Raw genomic sequence first — 21,164 nt, 5'->3', positions numbered from 1 at the left:
AAACTCACGTTTATCTAGCGTCACTGTGGGCAGGTCGGCCTCGGAGATCAGGGCTGCACTGAGCTTTAATCCTATAAGATGTCAGAAATTTAATCTGGAAATTATGATTAGTTAGAACTCAGGCTGTCAAATGATGAAAGTATTTAATCAGATTAATCACAGGATGGTTGTGGATTAATCGCGATTAATCGCGATTCAAACGCGCCGGATAGATTCCGGTATTCGGTGCTCTTTGTTGTGGAATAAAAGATGTGGGATAAAAAGTAGATTTCTACATTTAAACAGGCGCTGCAGCCCCGACACACACACACACACACACACACACACACACACACACACACACACACACACACACACTCTACCAACCAGGCACACGCCTGGTAGAGCTTCACTGAAGACGTGTGACAACATATTTAGAGTGGGTTAGAGTGTGTGTGTGTGTAGGCGTGTGTGTGTGTGTGTGTGTGTGTGTGTGTGTGTGTGTGTGCTAGAAACCATCGAGCAGGCAGGCGTGTTCTTGGTTTTACAGGGTCACAGTTCTGCTGTTGGCGCTTGTTTGTTCGTTACTTCTTTATTGAACTATGCGATGTTAATGATGAGCACACACACACACACACACACACACACACACACACACTCTTACCTCTCTTGTGGCAGGTCTTCAGCAGGTGGCTGCTGGGTTTGTACGGGATGCCGGCGAGCTTGGCTCCGGTGCTGCCCAGCCTGACTCGGCCCAGGGGGCTGCCGTTCTGCTCCAGCCGGGGCAGCTTGGCCGGGGGGGCCTTGGCCTCCGCCATGCTGTTGGCCAGCTCAGAGTTCTCTTTGCCCAAACTTGTCTCGCTGAGATGTTCCATCATTCTCAGCACCTCTGCTCACGTTCACCTGGAGAGACACGGAGCCACCGGCTGTCAGCAAAGATGTGTGTGTGTGTGTGTGTGTGTGTGTGTGTGTGTGTGTTGGGGGGGTGTGAACAAAGGTGCAAACACAGTCATTTACAGCCATATTTCTGTCATTTTAATGTGTTTTATTTGACTCATCTGCTGCAGTCACACATTTAACAAGCAGAGGAAACTTGACCTGAAAGTCACCTGCACCACCGTGCACCACCGTGCACCACCACCAGTGCCACAGGCTGGTACCGGCTCTTACAGGTGTGAAGTTAAAAACACAAAGTTTAGGAGCAAACAGCTGCAAACAGGCGAAAGCCGGTTCGGTGCCCGTATGAGCCTGTAATGGAAGAGTAATAACTGTGTAATAACTATAATAACTACGTCATCAGAAGGAGAAAAGAGCAAATCTGTCCATCCCAGAGGTCCACAGCAACTATTCATGACATGCAATCAGGCAACTAATGCCCCAAAACAAGGGGCCGGAGGAATCCAGACCCAGATGCAGTCTGGATCCAGGTCAGGATTTTTAAATGCCCTTCACACACACACACACACACACACACACACACACACACACACACACACACACACACACACACACACACACACAGAAAACAGGGGCAGTAGATCAGATGTACACTTAACCCCTCACAGAGGTCAGTTGAGGGTTGACAACAGGTAAGAAATCAGTATAAAATCGGGACCGACCTGAGCCTCGGGGGGGATGGGGAGGGGGGGGGGGGGGGGCACAGCAGAATCTGCGTCTTCTTCAAGTTTGGCCAGGGCAGGAAAAAAAAAAGAACAAGTGCCGGTTTCTCTTTTCCTACTTCTATCTACGCGTGCATGACAGCGGCGATACGCTTGGAATTCAAAACAAGTCCTTAAAAGCACTTTATCCGGATCTTGACTGCGGAGGACTGACAGGCGCAGCGGGGGCAGCGGAGCCGGGCTCTGCCGGAGAGACAGCGGGGTCGTGATGGACCGTGACAGGCGGACATTGGGAAGCGGCGCGGCGTGCGTGCGTGCAGCCCCGACGTTAGCTAGCACCGTCCGGACGGGAGGTGGAAAGCGCTGGAGACCTTCAGGAGCGGCCACGTTTAGCGCAAAGTGCGCGGTTAGCCGCGTCCTCCGCTCACAAGTGCGACTTCTGCCGTAGTTGGCAGCACAACATCCGAATCGCGCAGTCGACGGGCGAGCGGCGCCGCGCGCATACCCGCCGACAATCCCCTCCGCAGCCCCGCACACGCACGCAAAACCATCCAAAAAAAAAAAAAAAGCCCCGAGAGAGAGCGAAGCAGCCGAGCGGCGTGTGTCTGCCGGAGAGCCCGGCGTCGCTTTAGCCGGATTACCGGGAGAAGAGGAGCATGATCAGCGCCGCGGAGACGGAGCCGCCGCGGCGATGTGGAGGCGATCTGCGGGCAGCGGGAGCAGGTTCGCCGGGTAGAGCGGCTCCAAAGTGCCCGGTTAGTTCCAGCGCAGGGGCTGAAGCGGGCGGGCTGGGGACGCAGGAGCCGGCGGTGGCGGAGCACAAGGGTCCTGCTGGCCGGGGAGCGTCGTCCGGACGGACGGAGCTACTCTTTCTCTGCCTGGGTGTCCCCGTCTCTCCCCCTCTCGCTCCGTCTCTCCCTCTGTGTCCCCATTAAATTATTAGTTGTATTGACTCATCACTCCCCCCTCTGCGCTCCTCTCTGCTGCTGCTGCTGCTGCTGCCTCCCCTTTCTCCTCCTCATTTCAAATGGCGTGTCAACGGGAGTTCAAAAAACACGAAAGATAGGAGGGGTGTGTGCGTGCGCGTGCGTGCGCGCACGGTGCGAAATGTGCGAGGGGCAGGAAAGAGAAGCCCCCCCCTCCGCGAAATCGGTCCCGCATCTCGGGCTGAAAAGTCCTGGCGGACCAAACAAAAGTGGGGAAACTGGACAGCGCGTAAACACCACGCGCAATCGTCGGCGCACACGCACGCGCGCACACACATACGCACACGCACACAGATTTCCGGCTGTGCGCGCAGGAATTTTTAATCAGCTTGATTAGAGTTAGGCGGTCCTGCATTTATTACCGGGTGCTCACAGATGTTCTCTCTGTCTCTCTCTCTCTCACACACACACACACACACTCTCACACACACACGCATGCACGCGCGCACTATTGCATTGTGTGTACCGCCTGTGCAGAAAAAGGCGCTCTTGTTTTCCTAAATATTCCATGAATTTATATAATATAATAAAATATTCCTAAATATTCTATGTGTTCCGTATTTTCTGGGCTGTAAACTTGGCTGCTTCAGGATTAAGTAAATGTGAGCTGTCACAACACTGATGTAAAAGAACAGAAAATATCTAAACAATATTATTGTTGTTGTTAATATTCCTCAGCAGGTTTCTGTATCCAGGCTATAAAGTTTTAATACCACTATAATTTAACCAAGGATACCACTGTATAAATTTAATATTTAGACCTTATGAATGCAAGAAAATATTGTAGAAACAATCAGTGATGGCCAGAAATATTAATAATCTGGTCTATAATAACCCTGGACAATTATCTCGCTTTAATTCTTATAAAATATCAGTTTGTGTTGGAGGATTTTGCTGTTTTGTTTTTTATAAATGTAAGTTTCATTGACATGTAGCTTAGAACTGAAGGGAACATCCTGGTAATCTGTAAATTATGCCAAACTGAATTATGTCAAAATATTAAAGCTTAAAGCTGAACTTTGTTGATAATGTCAACAAGTCTGAACGGCCAGAGCGGCAGATGCGAGCGAGCTGGAGGGTGTCGCTCACTTCCACCACTATTGTTTCATTCTGTCACCGTGCGCTTCCTCCGTGCAGAAACACCCCAGCCTGCTTATGTTCTTGTCGAGTAAGATGTCGCGTTTTGTCTCCTAAACACAATCTTTGACTTTCGAGATAAAGAAGGAATAAACCCAGTTTCAGAGATAAGCTAACGCTAACTCGCAGCATATTTGTCAGCTATCTGTTTTCCACGTCACAAAAAGAGCAAAGCTGAAGAAAAAACACACACAAACGCTGTTTCAGACGGTGAAAACAGCTGTGATGAAAAGAAAAGTCAGAGGCGATGCTAAAGTCACCGGACCGACCTCCACATCAAAGAGCTGTGAGAACATGCCAGTCCAGGTTGTGTAAGAACAAAAACAGGAAACCAACAGAAAACAGGAAGCGTGTGTACACCTTTTACACCAACAAAGCTAGAGGTCAGGTGCACGTGAGTTGCAGCATGAGCGCGCGCTTCCTGCAGCATAATTGCAGGGCTCATAAATACAGCCAGGGCGCGTTCGCTCGCACAAATCTGCTGTTTTCCCAAACAGCACGACAGTTCTGCCGCTCAGCCCGACGGCCTTCACTGGGAGGTAACGGGTACCGAAGGGGGGGATGGGGGGGCTACACCCCCCGTCACCTCTCGGCTGTGATACAGGCGTTTCACCCGCTGCGTGGTGAGCCGCCGTAGCAACAATCGTCTTTGTGAATGTGAGCTGGAAACTTCTGAGGGGGCGCGTGTCACACTTGTGTTGTAGAGAGGAAAGGCTGAAGCTGCTGCAGTCAAGGGGAGGAGGAGAAGCCCGGCGGACCAGTCCCATGTGCGCTTCGTGACGTGTGGTTAAACGTGCCGCTCTGCGCCGGAATTCAGCCCAGTTTTCAGATGCGCCGCAGTTCTCGGCAGACATTTGCTGTTAAAGACGCAAACGCCATCTTTCCGAAGTCAGCGGCGTTCTGAGGAGAGGCTCTGCGGTGAAAACAAGCCATTGTCCACAAATGTACTTTTCTCTCTGGCATGACGCGAGCCGGCGCAGCCATTTCCACCGTGATTGTCGAGCACCACCAGAGAGCATCGATAAAGCCTGCCAGGTCTTGGCACGCACCAACAGGTGCCGGCTCTGCCAGCGAGGTTGGCATCAACACAGCAAAATAATAAAAAAAAAAAACAAACCCCTCTGACATCCAGAAGGGCACAGATTTCCAGTGAATGCATCACTGAATCAACACTGCTGATTATCAATTAACATATATACCTTTTTGTGTCAGACAGAATGGAGGGAGGGAACGGGTTTGTAGCGGAGAAAGGCCGCTCAAAACCACTGGCTGTCATAATCACACGGTGAATACAGATTTAGCTCTGCTCAAGGTGGGTTTGAACAAGCCTGTGTGGCTTTGTGTGACAGAGATACAGCAGCCGCCGCACAAACGGAGCCCTTCAGATAAGGTTCTGTGCCTAATGGCTGCTCTTGTAAAGAGCACCTGAAAATTGACCTGAGAAATTAGCAAAGCCGAATGACGACAAACGCGCACGTGGTTTAAATGTCAGGATTCGCCGCGTTGAAGAAGATTTCGACTGCTCCGCCTGCCGCCTGCCTTTAAAATCTCGCCACCGAATATGATGTCGTATCGTCAGAGGTTAATAATCTACACACAAAAGGAAGCCCGTTGGCTCGGCGCTGGGAGGCGTCTTTATGTACCGCGGGGCCTCGCTGGCACCCTCACGTACAGCACGTAGGTGTGTGTGATGTCTTCATGCTCACCACTTGAGATGCTTCTAATGGGCATTAATGGGATTATTTGGATTACTAATACCAATTAGTCAGGCTCCGCGAACACGAACGTGGCGACTGCCGTCGTCTCCTCCGCTTTGAGCTCGTTCCGCCCGCGTCTGTCACGACGAACGCGCACGTGTGTCATTAAAGGCTGCGCCGGCTGAGCTGCGAGGCGACCTGTCAGGATGAAAAGCGGCGAGACAAGTTGAAAAAGCCAACGGGAGCCTGGCCCGACGAAGAGGCCGTGCAATGAAACCGGAGAATGAAGGCGGCTGAATGGACTCAAGGAGGAATTCACCGGTATGGCTGTTTAACTGGGAACGGCGTTGGCGCGTCGGGCTCACCGGACTGCTTCACGCCAGCTGCGGCGCCGACACCGACCCCCGGGGTGGGTGATTAACCTCCGGTCTGGGTCGGGTCTGAAATCCTACAACTCAACTCTCGGTTTTAGATCGCATGCAGGAGGCAGAAATACTACGCCGCCTCTACCTGGAGGCCACTTCCTGTCAACCAGCTCCAGTCACGCCCACACGGAGATGGCGAGCAGGGGGACCCCTGACCCCCACCACCACCACCGCCGCCGCCGCCGCCACCACCTCCCCGGGCCCTTTATCAAATTATACGACCAGAACAATCGTCCGGCATCAGAGGCGGCTTTTAAAGCGATGACTTTTCTGTCACCGCTCGCTGGTCGCCATCACATGACGAATAATTAAACTTTAATTTCTGCCTCGTGGATGGCGATGGATGAAGCATTAATAGAGTTAGAAAGACAGGAGTGTTTGTGTTTTCTGTCAGGGCGCGACGGCACCAGAGGACAGCCTCCAGTGGGCAAAAGGGTCGCCGCGTCCTTCTGGGTTTTCCCTGTGTTGCGCAACAGCCAGCAGGGATGACGGGGCCGGCGCCGGGGCTGATGGGAGATTTTCAGGGTGAAAGCGTTTGATCGCCATCGCGGGAAGAAAGAAACGCCTGCGATTAGGGGGACAAACTGGACCTTGGACCTGGTGAACGGAGCCACCATCAGAACTGTGGCTGTTGGTGCTGCCTGAGAGGCAGAACACAGTTTGGTGCTGAAATTGTTTCACTGGGGGGTGTGGGCGGGTATTAACATCCCGATCTTAGCGGGATGTGCTTTCCTCTAAATCGCTCTCGTTTTTTCCCTCTGAACAAAGGATTGAGAAAAACCTCCTCGGATTGGATGAAGACAGGCGTCGGAAGACAGGAAAAAATGGGTTTTTCCTCCCTAAAAAAACCCACATCCAGAAGGAAAACAAGCTTTTAAGGCAGGGAAACTTGGAAACCGACGTGTTCGGGAAAAGCCCGGCCAAAATCTGTTCAATGAAACAAATAACGGGGCAGAAATGGCCATGAGAAGGCGCAGGAGAAGGGACGCCAGACGCCTTTTCGCTCAAATCCAAGTCTGAAGCGACGACCCGCTTGAGCGATTTTCACGCGCTTCAAGATAACAGCGGTCCGACAAAGAAATGGTTCTCATTTCTGCTCGGCACTGATCAGCCGGGGCGGCAGGTCTGTGGCAACTGGGATGGCGGGGGGGGGGGGGCACTATTAACGCAGAAGCTCCTTTACCCAAACTGGTTGCAACGTGTCATTTAAAAAGCAAAAAGCTGTGAATCATTGTTATGGTTCTCCTCCATTAGCCGCCATAACAGATCTCTTCCACCCGGAGAGGGACGAGCCGTGAGCTGGAGGAGTGGAATCCCCAAAGAGCCACATATAAAAAAGTGAGACAGGCCTCTTATTTAGTGGCGACAGACTAATAAATACATTTGCTGGCAGCTAAACAGGTATTTAGCACAGGTATAATTTCACTGTTTGCTGAGCTGTTATTTCTCTGCAGTCATAATTATCCAGCGCCACGATTAATGGTTTTAGCTGAGATATCAGCCACAGCCTGGTGAGACGGGCCGGGCTTCTCCCCTCGCACAAACAGCAGCGAGACGCTGACGCGCGTCCACGGCCGACCGCGCGGAGCGGAGCTCGTCATGAAATATGAATATGGACACATCAGAGACTCGCGTCAACCTCCCCGAAGCTTCCAGGCCAAGATCTGGACTCCCGGAGTCAGAAGCTCCTGGCCTTGTTTCTGAACCTGAGTGCACGGACGCCGGCGCCCCGATGCTGATGCGGCCTACGGAGGCTGGGTGCCAGCGGCGACGCAGACGTCCTCCTGTCCCCCGTCTTGCTATTATTAAAGCCTGAGGTCTCTGTGGAAACACCAGGCAGGAAGGTACCGAAGAGATCCTTTAAATCTTGACTGTAAATATCATGGGCTGGTTTCCTGTCAACGCACAGTAAACGCAGACTGCGCTAGTTTCGATGAATAAAAATAAAACCTGCAAGAGAAAAAGTAAAGGTGGAAAGACGAGGTGTTTCCCCCGGAGAGGCCCTGACTGTAAATCACGGAGGGTTTATTGGAAGACCTGAGGACGCCACATGGAGAAGAGCGGACACGAGAGCCGTGTTTGACCTGGCAGCCGGACCAGGACGCCGCTGCCGCTGCCCCTGATCCTGATCCTGATTCTGACTTTATTCTGAGACTCTCCTCCAGAGCGCTCAGCGACTCTCTCACAATATTTCCTGGGCCCGTGGGTTCGACATTGTCACCCTGACGCTTTTGCTTGACCTCCCGCGGAGGCTCTGACCCCGGCCTGGTGTCCACAGGAAGTGAGAGAGCTTCAGACAGGAAGGAGGCCGCCTGCTATCACTGTCAGAGGTGGCCAGATGAACCACAGCAGCCCGAGAGACGTGTAGGAATCAAATCGTGCTTTTGCACCCGCTGACGGGCGCCGACCTCGCCATCACGCCACGGCGGCTGGGTCCAGTTTGTGCCAAAGTTCACCGTGAACATCTGGACAGACGAGTGAGGATGACCTCACTATTCTGGCTCCTCTCTTCCCTTTTAACACGCTTATTAACTGCGTTTTGCTCTCATGTTGTCTACACTTTTCCTTCCCCGCAGCACTTTGTAGGTGTGTTTTGTTTGCGTGTGGGCGTGTGTGCGTGAAATTTCAGCTGTTTTTAAAGCAGAGAGTGAAACCTACAAACCACAGAACGTTGGTGCTCGCACAGTTTAAAGAAATTAAATCTTCTTATAACTCTATGTTCGTCACCCAAGCGCGCGCGCACACGCGCGGGTCTCGCTGTACCTGCTATGACTTTATGACCAAAAGCCACAAGGCAGAGCTGAGAGGATCACTGCGTCTTTGCACCTCAGCGTCTGCAGGAAATAACCTTCATTAAGTTGAACTTTTAATAAAGTGGCCTCGCGTTTGATTCGAAGGGAGCACAACGCGCGTTCACACACACCGGATGTGCAGCGGCCACCGAGCATCCAGGATTCGGCAGGTTTTCAGCCTCCTCGCCGTGCGCGTCTTTTAAAGGTTGTGAAATTCCCCCACAGTTTATCTGCCCCCCCCTCCTCTCCCGCAACAATTAATATCAAACGGGGAGAATCTGGAGCTGCGTCGCAATTTTCTTCAGCATTAAAAGTTGCTGCGAGCTTCAGGTCACATCCCAGCCCGCCGCTGCGGCTTCCACCAAGTTCGGAATTAATCTGAGGTGATGGCGAAGCCTGAAACGCGTGCGTGTTCGGGCAGACACGACACGGGCCCGTTTCTGCGCATCTAAAATTTTAAAAAGTTCTGAATAGTGTGTATTTTTGCGCATTTTCTCCCCATGAAATATTAAAGGTCGGCGGCCTTTTTTCTCCGCGGGTGGTTTCTGACTGCACGGCTGCTTCATCAAAGCGAATCACCCCGACATCCAAGACTTTGTAGTTTCGTGCAAATAACATTATCAGAATAAGGACAGAATTATTCATTTGAGAATTGAACGTTTGAAGAGACCTGACCGACAGAAGAGGGGAGCGTACCTTTGAGTCAGAAACCGTCCGACCTCCTGTTTTCCATCAAAAGTTGAACCAGCTCTCGATGCTGCTCCTTGACGATGAGATCCAAAAATAGACAGCTGCTCTGTGGGAGGAAAAGTGCTCGAAAAAGTCAAAAAGTCAAATATTTTGAGGAGGGAGGAGGCGTCTCGGTCAGACCGCACCGGCGGAGGCTGGATTTCGGGAGCGCACACGGCGGCTGAGACGCAAAAAACGGGACCAAGCGTGCGCTGCGGTCTTGCGGGGGTGAAGAAGAGAAGAGGAGAGTATAGCGGCATGTGATGAGGGCTGCTTTGGGAGGGTGGCAGGTAAACGAACCGCCCCTCCCCGTTTGTGATGCTCAAATCGATGATTTGCCAGCTGTGGCGCAGCTTGTCTCATTGCCCCACTTTGGTTTTTACAGCCTCTCCTCTCCGACGCGCCGCTCTCCGGGGAGAGAGGGAGAGGAGGAAGGAGAGAGAGGGGAGCCGGTGCCAGGAGAGCGTTCACACTCATTCATTTTCATATTTACACGCCACATGTTTGCATGTCAAAAAGAAGAAGGTGGAATTAAAAAAAAAAAAGAAAAAAAAAAAGTCTGGTAAACAGTCGATTGCGCGCCGCGGCGTGCGTGGAGCTCCGCGTAGATTCCACGCGTGTGGTTTCCAGCAGCGAGGGGCTGCGTGCCAGCGCAGCTCCCCGCACACCTGAGCCGCTAAACATGAAAGCTCACTGGGAGCCATCGCGACACAAAGAGCCGATTTACGCAGAAATAACTTGATGCAAAAGTTTCCAAGAGAAATTAAAGAGAAACATTTTCTCCAAAGAGCCGTTTGCGGTGTTTCAGGAAGGCGATGTTCCGCATTAATTTATCCACCATAACTCACAGTTTACAGGGAATAATTATTTCTCTCACCATCGGCCCTGCCGCTAAGCTGGAGCTTCTTTTCCCACCGACGCCACCTTTTTTCCTCTCACAATAAATTACTCTGCAAAGCTAAATTGGAACCTCACGTGTGTAGAAGCAATAAATAAATGCATAAATGTCGCTTTAGGAACAGAAAACTCATCAGAATCTATAAAGCTACAGATGTGCTGCAGAATCGGTGTTTTTGGAGCAGAATCAGCCGCGCGCAGGACGCAACTGGCCGGGTCGTAATGCATTCATTTCTCAACACATTCATTCATTCATTCACAAATTGGAATCAAGTCAGTCAATCGGTCAAATTGGAATTTTTAAAAATGTGTTTCAAATGCTGGAAATTTTGAAAAGCCTGAGCGGAACTCCTGCGTGCGTACGCAGTGTGTGTGTGTGTGTGTGTGTGTGTGTGTGTGTGTGCGTGTGTGTGTGTGTGTGTGAGTGAGTGGGTGAAAGCGAACACGGGAGGTTTTTTTGTTATTCTTCATTTTGATTTTTTTTTAAATGTCGTGTATATTCATACGTGTGTGCACTTACACACATTCCAACGTGTTAATTTGTTAAATCTGCATGTGTGTGTGTGTGTGTGTGTGTGTGTGTGTTTGTGTGTGTGTGTGTGTGTGTGTGTGTGTGTGTGTGTGTGTGTGTGTGTGTGTGTGTGAGTGACAGTTTGCATCTGCACGCAGGCTAACTGCTCTGTACTCGCAGGTGTGCCGGAGCCCACAGGTAATGCAGCTGTTTTCTTACAATATAACCGCGCCAGGTTTAGCATAAATAACAGTGATCCATTTACATTTACACTTCATTTACAAGTCCCGCTGAAATCAGAATAAGTAGGTTTTTTAAAACAGAGAGAAAGCTAAAAATAAATAAATAAATAAATTACAAATTAAATTAAATTAAATTTAAAAGAATCGACAGAAGACGGAAACGGAAATCTGGAACCGAGCGTCCGTTTGTCCACCTCAGCTTTAATAAGAGAGGATCTGGAACTGGAGCTTTTATTGTAAGCTGGTTCGCAGAATTACTTCTCCGAAAAGTTACTCAGTTGTTGTTCCGGGACGCAAAAGTTTCAGAATGAAACATCTGCATTTAAACAGAGAGAGAGAGAGAAATCTCACGCAGTCGTGATTCACACCAGCTCCCTCCTGGGAGATTTACTGGGAATTGCAAAGTTCCAGTAAAGAGATTCAAATGTGCTTTTTGCATAATTATAAATTCATGCTCAAGTTAGGAATGTTTTTTTTTTTATCATTACCGGAGAACAGCTGGTGATTTCAGAGCACTTTGCTCTTCCTTCAGCTCTTCATGCTTCTGCCTCGGAGAAACAGGCGGCTGGTGCAGTTCTCTTCATGGCCACAAGGAGGAAGTGGTGAGTCTCCTCGGTGGGATCAGAGGAGAACGAGAGGAGGTCAGGTCCCCTGATGAGGGGCCTTTGGCCTCTCTTTGCAAAACACTGTGGTGAGGATTTGATGAACATGTTGTTGAGCTGATTCCGCTGATGTCTGCAAGTGTCTGATCACCGTGGCGACGAACTCTGACCTCTACAGTCAGTACACAGAGATCACAGCGGTCATCTGACATTCCAAAACAGTAACGCAATTTGAGATCGTACGTCTACCCTCTAGAGACATAAAGAGGACGCATGCACAGCGGCCAAAAGGATGCGTGAAACACAATCCAAACAAACACGACGTGAGACATTTCAAGCCTCACTCCCACCCCAAAAACAATAAAGAGAATTGAAAATTACAAGGGTTACACACCCCCGAATTAATCTTTCCAACCCATAACTAAAGAGAGACACAGCTCCAGCTCCATCCACTGGGTGTATTTTAATTACAGGCTATTGACTACTGAAAGTAATTTGTCTAAGAAAGATGCCCAAGAGCTATAAGAGAGACGTCTCGTCTAAATCTGGAATGCTTAGCCACTTTTCTTTTTCCCTCGCTCTGGTTTTGTGGTTAACCTTTGCAATTTTCTTCTGTGGCTCTTTTATCTTTGCCTACCTTTATAAGATTTACACAAACTCTGGAGAAGCCTAAACCCCCGGGTTTCTGTCCCTGTGATCGTCACCAAGCGTTCCGATGCTTTTCCTGCTCATTGGAAAGTCCTGCAGCAGCTCCAGCTCTCAATCAAAGACTATTAATCCTCGTTTGTGCGGAGGGTGAAGACGGGAGTCAGAGAAGAGAGGGAACTGACCTGTGGCGGCGGCCTCAGATGGTCACGCCTTCAGACATTAGCGGGATGTCAGTCAGACGGGCAGAAGAAAGCAGCCCAGACGTGTAATTACCGTCCGCTGCACCATCAGCTGCAGCGGCTTAATATCGCCGCACATGAGTCATGTGGAGGGAATCAGCTGAACATGGCTGACAGCTGTCCAGATGTGAGACGATAGCGTGGGAGGAAATTAAGCAGTTTCCCTCTGCAGGTACACGCTGAAGCTGTGTGGCGGGGAGGGGGGGGTCACGCTGGGATCACCACACTGGTGAGCAAACGGCTGCATCATCTCCACCGGTTCTAAAAACAACACAGGCAGAGGGCCTCGGGTGGTCCTTTACCATTTCTGCTTCCCAGGATGGACGAGAGTTTCAGGTGGAGGGACCAGACATTCCTGCCTTAGTGTGCAGAGTTTTCTTTGAATTTAGAGGCAAAAAGTCTGACTAAAATGACCCATAACACGAGGGGGGGGGGGGAGGGGGGGAGGAGTAAGTTCTCCCATATTGGCGATGAGGAACGATGGGAGGCCTCGACGCCTCACGTCAGGAGGAGCGAGTGAGAAACCGGAGTTAGAAACTAAAGATGTCAGAAAGTCAACGGCGGACTGCAGCCAGGAAAAGGGAGGTTCTCATCGGAGGACGTTTCCACTCTAATCAGGCCTCCAACCCGGGTTTGATGTTGCTGCGGAGTTCTGGGAGCCACCGTCAAACATCGGAGTTTGACGTGCGTGTGAGCGGAGCGCGGCTGCCACGCCGAGACCTCCCATCTCCTGGAGAGTCTATTAGCTGTGCTGAATTAACCAAATGTGATTAGACTGATCCAAACTCTCAGTGAGTGAGTCCCTGTCAGGAATCTTCTATGGGAGGCAGCTGCAGAGAAGGTCCCATCACGCTTGGCTATGGGGGGGAAGGGGGGGTCTGTAGGTGGCAGTTAGACATGGCTGCCACTCTCCAGCAGGGGCAGATCCCCGCTAGCGTGGAACCCCTGAGTCACTGACAGAGATGGGGAGATCAGAGAGAGCAAAGTTAGCGTGCAGCAACAATTCAGCTCCGTCCTTTTCATCCGCCGTCAGATTTAAAAGCCTTCTGTCGTTAAAGCTCAGAACTTCTTCTGATTTCTCTGAGGTCCGTCCAGGCACAGAAACATAGAAGCACCTTCACCGCATCCCGGAATCTCATTTTCTTCTCGGCTTCATTCCAAAGCAGATTAAATTTGTTTTTTCCTCAAATTTCTACACACAAATGTTGGTAAATTTGTTAAGTATTTACAGCCTTTGGCAGCAGCTACAGCCTCAAGCCTCAAGAATGTGACGCCACCAGCTCGGCACCCCCAGTTTGGCCCTGGATGGGCCCCCGGCCGGGCCCCTTGGGGACTCCCGGCCCCGTCTCTCACACAACTCAAAGTTAAGTTTGGCTCTAATTTGCATTTTTATGACCTTTAAAAACACAAACTCCAAAGATCAGAAGTGAAACCCTCAAAACCAGCTGGCAGCTGTGATCTGGCCTGTATAGATTCATTAAATTTTATAATTATAGTTATTCCTAATTCTTTAATTAGGCTGGAATTTTTTAGACAGACACAGACATGCACACAGCGTCTACTTAGGTACGAAGGGAAACTGCACAAAGGGCAGCAAAGAGCACATCTGCTTCAACCCCTCACACAAATGTGTGGGCAAGTGTGCGATGCTGAGTTGAGGGTGGGACTGCTTTATGGCCTCCATTAGGACTTCAAACGCGGGCCCGCAAATGTCCAGCTAATCTCATCAGGAGTGATTTTGGTATCGGGAACAGAGTTCGCAGGTCTTCGCGCTCCTGCAGAAGCAAACAAGTAAACTTTGTTCCAGCAGGAAAATCCCAGCGTGGCTTTAAAAGCTGATGAAATTTCAGAAACGGCAGCAGTTATTTCTGTTACTATTGAACAGAGTATTTTAATATGTTAGTGTTTTGACAAAGCTATATCTGCTCTGATCCTTTTATCCCAGCATGCATTGCCAGTTTATGGAGGTACATCCATCACATTGCCATTAAAAATTGGAATGCCTTTAAGCCTCTTACGGTATGTAAATGTTCCTTTTAGCCACCATGATTTTGTACCAGTGCAGGAATTAGTCAGAACTGGTTTGGTGGTTGGAGGAACCTCCTGTAGTTTCAGACTTTGGGCTGATGCTGCTGTGATGAAGTCACAACAAGCGTTATTCGCTGCAAGGGTTTGGGTTCCTGACGTCACACATCAACCAGGCGAGGCTGTGGCTGTTACAGCAGAAGGACCCCAAGCTTCCGGTGGGCTCCGGATCCCTTCATCCGCTATTAACGGCCACTTATTCTGGATAAGGGCCTGTGGGAGCTCTCCCAAAAGTGGAGGGAGTGCGCTCTACCTGGGACAAATCACCCATCCATCACTCAGGATGTGCTCACACCTCGAGCCAATTCAGCGTCTGCTTTGGCTGCGATGGGCCTGAGGGAGGGGAACGACCCGACGCTGGACATCATGTCTGCTCCTCGCACAATCCTGGGACTTTTTAAAGTGTCACTTGCTCATCCGAGACGTCTCCCTCGAAACCTCGAGCCGTCACCGGGACGTTAAACCTCTAATCCAGCTCCCTGCTTGGAGTTCGGTTTGACAGCAGCTTAGCCACCCTGCCACCCAGGGTAAAACAACCGGGACAGAGAAGCCTTCAGGGGCCAGGAATCCTCCACCCCCTTACTCCTCCACGTCCGCCACCATCGCCCCTGGTGACAGTGACAGAAGTCTGTAATTGCCACCTTGTCAGACAGCTTCATTAAGACGAGTATTGTCTGCGCAGCTGAACGTGGCGTTGTGGGGAGACGAGGAGCGCGCGCGGAGCAGAGAGCCCGCGGTGCAATTACAGCCGCGCCGTGACAGGTGGGGCCTCCGATCCTCGGTGGCCACCAGGCTCCCGTGCATGTGGGGGAAATGTTGTGGGCTCGCATCATTTTTCACCCCACCCCCACCATTAGTTGGTAATGATTGGATTATTTTGCAGATGAATCACAGTATATATCATACTCAGAAACATTTCCTGGGCATATTAATCAAAAGCATTAAGGCAGAGCAGTCAAAGCACATTAAAGAAACAATATGTCTCCATTAAACATTACTGTAATCCTCCATCAGGGAGCCTTTAACCCGGGGATTAGGGGCGTGGCCTCTTTTAGACCCTCTTTGTCGTCATTAAAGGGTCCTTAAAGGACCAAATTTAGATATCTGATGGTTTTCCTTTAAATAATTAAAAACAAATGAATAATCAAATGAAATGATGGTTATAACTATATTAAAAAGATTCTTTCATTCTCTTCTACCTATCAGCTCTCATAGACATTTTTATTGATTTTTTAAATAGCACATTTGAGAGGATTTTTTGGTGCATGTTACTACTATTATTAAACACCAAATACATATATGTGTGTGTGTGTGGGGGGGGGGGGGGGGGGGGGTGTAGAGACTGTTGTTCACCACTCGAATTATTAAACAACATTCTTAGCTTGATTTAAATTCTGGTTTACGTGTGAGAATAATGAAATAAGTTATGGAGGAGCTCAGGTGCCTCTTGGGGGCAGCACAGTCGCCTTTTGGGAAGAAGGTTTTGGGTTTTATTCCAGTCACAGGGCCTTTCTTTGTGGTGTTTGCATGTTCTTCAGTTGCCTGTGCTGGCTTCCTCCCAGAATATTCACTGTTTGAGGGTTAGGGTTTTCATTAGGGCCTTAGTTAGGATCTTAGAGTTAGGGTAGGGAGCTAATGTGCTACTATGCATTATGATGTAGATTTCCCACATCACAAATACAGAAAGATGGGAAAGAGGAAGATTATTAGGAGCGATGAGTGGCGAAGCGTCCTGTCTGGAGTGGGTGGACAGAGACAACTTCTCCTATGAGATGTTTTCCCTGCTAAATTCTTCGCCTCTTGTTCATTTCGGTGATGGATACCATCTTCCCTCTGCTGTGTGATCGGCTAATGCGTGAAAGCAGCAGTCCACCCCCAAACAAACACATTCCTTTTATCCGTCAAAATTCCATACGATTGAAATTGCCCTCGGTGTAAACATATCATAGCCATCCATGGCTCTTGGACGGCTCCCATTGGGTGCTTCAGTCCATGCCAAGCGTATGGAGTGGCTGAGAGCCTCCAGGGAGGCTGAGACTGCACGTCTCCATGGGCCAGTAAGCCCAGAGGCCCTGTGGCCTTGGGAAACGTAGCAAATCAGCACAGCACCTTGGCAATGCAACCCCCCTCCCCCACCCTCTAGCCTTGGGACCATCATAGCTAAGAGAAGGTTAATGATAGCCAACTGTGCAGCAAGTGGATCTGGGGCGTTGGGGAAGCATGTCTGTGGGTTCATCTGGATTGGCGTCGATAAGGATATGTGCTCTTCGTCCTGTGCCTATCACTGCCTGCACAGGGTGGAAGTGGCACTGCTGTGTGTGTGTGTGTGTGTGTGTGTGTGGCACGGTGAGGAAAGGCTGGCAGACCATCTCCAGGATGCCAGCAGTGACTGATACCACGCTCCACATTCCAGGCAGGAGAAGCAGCAGCGTGGTCAGCACCAGGCCAACTTGAGTCCCCTCAGACGCTGAAGCTCCGCTTCTGCTTCTGTCTTTGGGTTTATTTTAGATGCTCTTCGTGTCACTTTGAGGAAAGACATTAGAAGTTTCCATGAAGGACTGAAATTAACCGCATTTATCGCACCGCCAGCCTTTAGATTTGCTTGTCTTGTTGTCCAGTTTGCTGTTCATGTTCATGTCGCTGCTTTATGTGCTGGCGCACATTTTTACAGACAAAACCGACAAAGATTTGGCTTAAAACAAGTAACCCTCGAATTGAAGCGGAGTCCAGGAAGACTTGCACGTCGCTTCTGCTGGTTTGATACCGTGCGAACACGTCCAGTAGTTTGATGCCCTGCAGAGTGCGGAAACCAGGAAGCAGCACGCTGGTAGAAATGTGTGTGACTCAAACATTCTGAGGTGTTTCGTGATGATGATGATAGTGATGATCCACAAAAACCCCCCACTTTGGGTCATTTCCAACAGACTCCACATACCGCAATCGTTTCCGTTTTTGTCGCAGCCTGACAAACGAACCACATTAGCTCAACTTGTGCCGTTGGACAGACGACGGCACCCACTTGCGCCCTTGCAGAGATATCAGGCCATCAAGACTAAAAATGCTGCGTTTGTTAACGATTGCAGGCCCGAAACCTCCTTTCATTTCCTCCCTTAGAGCCAAGAATGCAGCCAGCGGAGGATAATCAGGCAGCAGCGGCAGGACGAGCCTCTCCATCTCGTACCTCAGATTATTTCACAGGTTTCGGGGGCATTCAATCGTCAGAGCCCCTCGTGCTCCACCAGGGCTTAAGTGATGACACAGAATAATTATAGCGCAGTTAAATAGCTGCTTTAATGAGCCAATTAGCCCTATTGACATCGGTGGCTGTCTCAGAGGTGGAGTGAGTAGCACGCACATGCTCCTTAATCAGAACCTCTGACACCATTTAGCCTTCAAACACTAATCCTGACTCACAGCCCCTCTCCAGACGCCGCCGCGACCCGCTGCAGTCACGCCGCTGCCGCGCTGCTGACTGCAGCACCGGCATCTTCTTATTCTGCATGTTTCCCCCCTCCCTCAATATCTGCTGCGTGTAATTCGCTCTGAAAAACTTTCAGACTCGCAGGTCGACCACAGAAAGTCGTGGGTTTGTTATTAGCCGTGGCGCCTGAGTAAAACAGACAGCGGAAAATCTGCTTTCGACTTGCAGGTTTACGCAAAGCGAAAGCGAAAACAAGAGGAGCGATTCAGGTAAAGATGGGGCATTTCATCAAAAACGCACCACATCAAAGAGGGCAGGGGACTGGGGGCGGAGCCAGAAGAAAGCCACTCTTCTGATATTATTCATTTTACTGTAAATATTACGGCTTGTCAGCGTGAGAATATATCCGCACTTGCAGGTGAAACCCGTTTCTCTTTTTCGATACAGTGTTGAATGTTTTGGCTTTATTAAAAGAAAAAAAAGGGAGGATGAAAGGAAAAACGGTTTTAAGTCGGGTTTTCTGATGTAAAACTACGCGGAAGAAGGGAAATGTCACATTCAGGGAAACGCGTTTGTATCTCAGGATCTGTCAGGAAGCTACACGCTACATCTTCATGTGTGTCGTTGCGGTTTGAGGGAAGAGCTGAAGAACAACCGAGATGAACGCGGCTCCATTTCGTTTCCACGTCGACACAACGTTGCTGATGGCCCTTTGAGGGCTGTTTGTGGTCTCTCCTCTGATGGTTCTTCACACTCGCTAAAATGGTTCCAGCCTTTATCACGCGATGCAGAATTCTTGTGCTCAACACGAGATCACAGCGGAGACGTCAGACTTTTCCCCGATATCTCGCCCGGTCTCACTTGGTTTGTCAGTGAATCTCAAGTCCAGATGGTGAAAGAGGGAGACGTCACACTCGGGTCCCAGCAGAAGCAGCTCCAGCAGCGCGAGTATCTCATCTACAGACATCCCTGTGGACCAGTACAAGTGTCTACTGGGCCACATCTGCCTGCTCACCCAAGTGGCCGCTGGGGAGGGCTAATTAGCCGTTCCCATGGAGAGGTGTTGTGGCCCTAATAAGAGATGGAGGCAGGAGAATCAATTAAACCTGCGCTGACCCCCAGAAACAACAAAGATTAGCAACACACAGCACCAGATCCGCTCTCGGCATCAGGTCCTCCTGGTTGGTTGGAAACTGAACAAATTTGTAAAACAGGAGCAGGAGAGACCTCAAAGTTGACCGTTGGTGGCTACATGCTCGGGGTAAAATGTGGCTTTTGGTACCGTTAGCAAGTCCGCACAATAGCTGCGTTTGTCAAGCATTATTTTGAGCTCTAGAAGAGGCCCGATGCAGTGCATTGTGGGTAGCCTGTTCTCATTTCTGCTTGGGGAGTTGTCAATCAACGCCCAGCGAAGGCACCTCTGGAGGGAGGAGAGCGTAATGAAAAGTTTTATGATGCGAGCTGCACTCTGTTTTCAACAATAATTTATTTCCGAAATTAAATTCTACATACAGTTCTCTTAATTTGATTTTAATTAAACAATACTCCATAAATGGCACTTTCAATGACCAAATGTTCCCAAGTAGCCAAGCAGTCGTCCCCAGCCATTAAGGCTGATGCACGCTGGGTCTCGGGGGAGGGAGCGCACTCTGATTTGCTGGATTGACAGCTGATGTCTTCAAAAACTTAATTAACTTTTCAATTAGGGCTGCATCTGACACTGCAGTGTTTGCAGCAAAGACTGCAGCTTAGGGAGGAAAAATCTTGTGTATTAGCATGACGCTCCGCGTGTCTGTGGGCGCTGGCCGTTAAGATGCTTCCACCGTTGTCAACACTGCATATTTGGGAAGTCGAACACTAGTTTAACATCCCCACAGGTGCAGAACTTTCATCTGCTTTATTAGCTGCTGGTATGGTGGTGTGGTTTTATCAAAACCTACTATTAAACTAATTATTTGCTTTGCATATTCCTTTGGCTGCTTTTTTTCCAACTCAAAGCATTTAGGTCTGAATTTCACTGTCAATGCTGCCACGGCGCACGCATGAATTTTAAGCATCTTTGATTAATATCGTGTGTATTATTAAAAGAGAACGTTTTTTTCCCCAACTATCACCCCTCCCCGTTTCCGCCTGCTTAAATGTTTCCACTGTTTGTTTCAGGTCAAATGGTCAGTGTTACTTCTTGAATGCAGAGTTTTCAATTAGCGCCCGATGCCTCCGTTTCCACCCAGTATTCAGGCATGTGCCAGCTTCTAATTGAGGTGCTGCGCAGTGATGTGGGGACAATGTGCTTGTCTGGTGCTGCTCATTAGCCTGACAGAGCCACACACCTGGGGTTCGATCCCAGCACAGGTCAGAGGCCGCGCACGTTTGCACCATCATTATTGACAAGCAGATGTTAGACAATCATTTATGGTGATGCATCATAATAACTGGGGAGATAGGACAGTGATAGAAGCAAAGCCTTTGGAGAGGGGGGCACACATTCACAGCCTGTATATATATCTATATATCTATATATCTATATATAGATATATATCTATATATCTATATATATACTCTGGACAGTATATATATAACTCTGCATTCATATATATATATATATATGAGGAGATGCCTCATTTGTGATGTCATGAATGCCTCATCGGTAAAATATTAGAAATTAAAAGGCAGATGTCTTTACATATATTGTTGTTTGCTATAAGACATCATCCTATCTGTCTCTCAAAATGTGTCAGGAATTACCGCCAATTCCAAAAACATGCATTAGCCCCCACCTTAGGTGCACTCGCTCTTTTTACACTGGGCAAATATCGCAGCGAAACATGGCTGTGCAAGGAAGCGAACCTGGCAGCTGGTGGTGAATAACCCTGCACAGGAAGAAAGCAACCATGTTATCATGCACACACATGTGGCCTGGGTAAAGATTAAGCTGTATTCATCCCTGGCTGCTTCGCTCTCTCCCGCCTCAGTCCATCACAAGATATGGCAGACGTTCAGCCAGGAAGCCAGGAGAGGTGCCACAGATTTCACGCCGTTCCCAAATCAGGATGTCTGGAGACTCTGGCGAGGTGCTCCGCTGCTCTGCAACACGCCTCAGCTTTCCCACAGATCATAAAATCTGTCCGATGCCGGGGGTTTGGAATTTTGTTGGA

The 21,164-nt window shown here is 49.6% G+C and overlaps 1 protein-coding gene across 5 annotated transcripts in view; it reads right to left on the bottom strand.

Annotated features, from left to right (window-relative positions):
• Window positions 1-9,619, bottom strand: part of satb1b (SATB homeobox 1b) — a 39,671-nt gene extending 30,052 nt beyond the window's left edge. For 3 of the 5 annotated variants that reach the window (XM_029838794.1, XM_029838796.1, XM_029838798.1), the window contains exons 1-3: window positions 9,332-9,619; window positions 644-882; window positions 9-71 (exon numbers count right to left, since the gene is read on the bottom strand). In XM_029838794.1, the coding sequence (XP_029694654.1) occupies window positions 9-71; window positions 644-857 (277 nt within the window). In that variant the 5' untranslated portion in view covers window positions 858-882; window positions 9,332-9,619. Of the gene's footprint in view, window positions 1-8; window positions 72-643; window positions 883-2,239; window positions 4,024-9,331 lie in introns of those variants that run through there. The other 2 variants (XM_029838795.1, XM_029838797.1) reach the window with 2 other exon arrangements.
• Window positions 9,620-21,164: the final 11,545 nt, after the last annotated feature.

This window comes from Takifugu rubripes, chromosome 7 (genome assembly GCF_901000725.2).
Source record: "Takifugu rubripes chromosome 7, fTakRub1.2, whole genome shotgun sequence".
Lineage (NCBI taxonomy): Eukaryota > Metazoa > Chordata > Actinopteri > Tetraodontiformes > Tetraodontidae > Takifugu > Takifugu rubripes.
Note: the sequence above shows the minus strand (reverse complement) of the source record. Positions and strands in the feature narration are given on the sequence as shown.